The sequence below is a fragment of the Notothenia coriiceps genome, unplaced genomic scaffold (genome assembly GCF_000735185.1).
Source record: "Notothenia coriiceps isolate Sejong01 unplaced genomic scaffold, NC01 NC01_scaffold00030010, whole genome shotgun sequence".
Lineage (NCBI taxonomy): Eukaryota > Metazoa > Chordata > Actinopteri > Perciformes > Nototheniidae > Notothenia > Notothenia coriiceps.
The window spans coordinates 1-3,178 of NW_011362711.1; the positions used below are offsets into that span (position 1 = coordinate 1).

The following is a 3,178-nucleotide window of genomic DNA, read 5'->3' on the forward strand; positions in this document are numbered from 1 at the left end:
AGGTTAGCTCTGAGTGTTAGTGAGGCTTGCTAATGTAAACAAAGATGTCCAAAACACGTCAGGCATTGTTTCTGATAGCAACTTTCTGTGGGTCCGCTGCCGATTTGACGTCAGATCGGATGGAATCTGTATCCGCTCGTTGTACACCCGTTTTTAAAAGATTTGGGTACGGAGGAAAAGAGAGACGGTTTTATTTTTCTGACGCTGCGTGAGACACATATTTATGTATAAGACATCACAAAGTGCAATTTGCATGATAGGTCCCCTTTAATTATCTTTCTTAATTTTTACTGATTGTGCTTTATTGTCCTCATTTATAAGTCCTCAACCAATCAATGCTTGAGAAAATGCTTCGTACAAAGTGTTCTTCTGAGGGGAGAGATTCCTCACAGCTGCAGGCCTGCCCTAACAGCAGTCACCACAGTAGCTCAAAATGAACCAAAGTTTTACACAACACTGCAGCGGCTTTAAGGTGCCAACACAATGAAGAGACGCCAACCAGACCGGGGCTGCATCTAGCTGGTAAACAAGATAGGTTTGTGTGACCTCATGAATAGGGCGTGTTTATCTATACGTTTATGTGTGTACCCCTGGTGTTGTGGGACATTATCAGAAGGAAACGTCTGTACGACTGCATCCTGCCAGGGGAGGTTGGCAGAGAGGGGGTGGGGGGGAAGCAGGGACCACTCGTCCACTCAATCAGATTGTACTATAACAACAAGCTGTTTTTTTCGGTCGACTGATGTAATAGGGAAAAAAAAGGTGTTTGTGCTGTTGCGGCACGAGCCATACAGTATGCAACTCCATATGTCAACAAAAAACGATTGTTCTGATTGTTTACTCATGCGCTACAACCTAAATGTATTTAAATGTTACCCTAAGGAGCTGTTTTTGAGAATGCAAGTGTTCAAATCAAGTGGATCAGGCATATAATGAGGTGCTTTCACACCGGATTACTTTTCCCAGGAATAGTTCAGATAGTTTCTGAGATTTTGCGTTCACACCAAAAAAATCTGGAACTACAACTTAGTTCTCGGGAACCTTTTCAGTCCCTGCTAGAGAGGTGGTACTTTCCTGGGGAGGAAATGGTTCCAATTTCTGATTGGCTGGGCTAATTGCAAACCACGCCCCGTAAAACTCAGAAAAGTTTTGTGATGCCGCCATTTCATTTGCTTGCATTGGCATTATTAGCATTAGCATTAGCCCAGTGCACCAACGGAGAGAGACTAACTTATGGCAACACAAAATAAAATGTGGTTGCGGTGGAGTGATGAAGAGGTGTCGGCGCTACTGGCGATTTACTTGGGACTTCGGGTGGCGATTTACTGCCACCCGAAATCCCAGAGTCCGGGGGGCTCCGGGACTTCCGGTGGCAGTATACGCCGTGAAGTTGTTTGCGGCCTGCCAGTAAACCCAAAGCAGAAGAAGAAGAAGTGACGTCAGCGGCTTCATTTGCGTAATCCTCCCTCAGGGACTTATTCCGGTGTGAACGCGATCTACTAAATAGTTCAGGAATTAAAGAGTTCCGGGGAACTAAGTTCCGGGAACTATTCCTGGGAAAGCTACTTGGTGTGAAAGCGCCTATGGGCTTGCAAGCTCCAGACAATACGTTTGTGTAATGTACGATTCAGCGTGAAAACAGCTGCTAATTGAAGGCAAGCGAGAGGGCATGTTGCTGGTGCGAAAGCGTCAGAAAACAAACAACCGAGGTTGAAGAAGAGGAAAAAGAAGAACATCTACACAAAAAAGGTAAAAACAGCCAAAACGGTGGTTTATGACCAAGTTCAAACTGGTTTCCTGCCTCTCGCTCCGAAAGGAGTTTTGAAGTGAGCATCTAAAACGGACAATCTCCTGTTGGTTGCTACATGTTTAAAAAGGAAAACTCCAGCAGATGTGCAGCCCTTATCTTTTCTGGATTTGGCCTGGAGTTTATATGAGAAAACAGTTGTTTGTGTGTTACCTGGAAGGCAGCTACAATCGTAGGTGGTGTCTCCCTTCTGCACGCAGGTGCCTCCATTCTGGCAGGGGGAGGGGCTGCAGGGCATGTAGGGGGTCTCACAGTGTTGGCCCCTGTACTCGAGAGGACAGCGGCAACTGTATGAGCCCACCTCGTTGACACACGCCCCGCCGTTGAAACAGGGGGAGGGGCTCTGGGCGCACTCGTTTACGTCTTGCTTGCAGGTTTGACCGTGGAAGGCGGGGGGGCAGGTGCAGATGTAGGTGGAGTCGAAGGCCGAGCACTGGCCCCCGTTTGCACATGGGTTGGACGCACAGGGGTTAGAGAGCAGGCAGGTTTTACCTTTAGAGCAAAACAAGAAGGAGTCATTCATCTTCAAATTACTAATGATACACAACTGACAATAAGTGCAATCAACCATAGATAGATAGATAGATAGATAGATAGATAGATAGACAGACAGACAGACAGACAGACAGACAGACAGACAGACAGACAGACAGACATACAGTTATTTATGGATTATTCTCCACACACCTGACCATCCAGGGGAGCACCTGCAGCGGAACACGGTGAGGGTGATGAGGTCACATGTCCCCCCGTTGCGGCAGGGGGAGCTCATGCAGGCGTGGTTGTTGGGGGTCAGGCACAGTTCATCGGTGAAACCCAGGCGGCACACGCAGCGGAAATCAAACCCGTTGCCATGTAACACGGCGCGACATTCCCCTCCGTTCCTGCAGGGGGAGGGGCTGCAGGGGCTCGGGTACTGGCAGCGGTTACCCACGTAGTCACTGGGACACCTGGGGGGAGAGAAAACCAGCATCAGCACCAGAACTCAGTCATTAGTCTGGTGTTTCTCAAAGTGGGGTCGCAGAGGCATGACAAGGCCCCCCCCTGTCATGCCTCTGCGCGAGACACCAGGGTGAAACATGTTTTTGAAAAACGAAATCATAATTTGTCAAATTATTGATTCGAAAATAATATGATACAGTACAAATACGTCTGGGTCTCTGTGTCTCATTCAAGCTCGGTTCTGTGTGTGTGTTTGCAACGAGCCATTTTGTGTGCGTGCGCGAGTGAGAGAGAGAGCGCACCGGTACCGGAGATCGTTGTTGTTAGCTTCTTGTGCTAGCGAGCTACGCTAACGGATATAAGAAGCTTTTTCAACAACAAGGTGGAGGAGAGCTCTCCTGTCAGACTGAGAGGCTCAGGTGAAGTAAA

At 48.0% G+C, this 3,178-nt stretch overlaps 1 protein-coding gene across 1 annotated transcript; it reads right to left on the minus strand.

Annotated features, from left to right (window-relative positions):
• Positions 1-1,960: 1,960 nt before the first annotated feature.
• LOC104959206 (neurogenic locus notch homolog protein 1-like) lies at positions 1,961-2,757 on the minus strand (the record flags this gene model as incomplete). Its single annotated transcript, XM_010787074.1, has 2 exons — positions 1,961-2,299; positions 2,495-2,757. Coding segments are annotated over 2 exons (602 nt in total), but the record flags the coding sequence as incomplete, so codon positions are not given.
• Between the last annotated feature and the right edge of the window lie 421 nt (positions 2,758-3,178).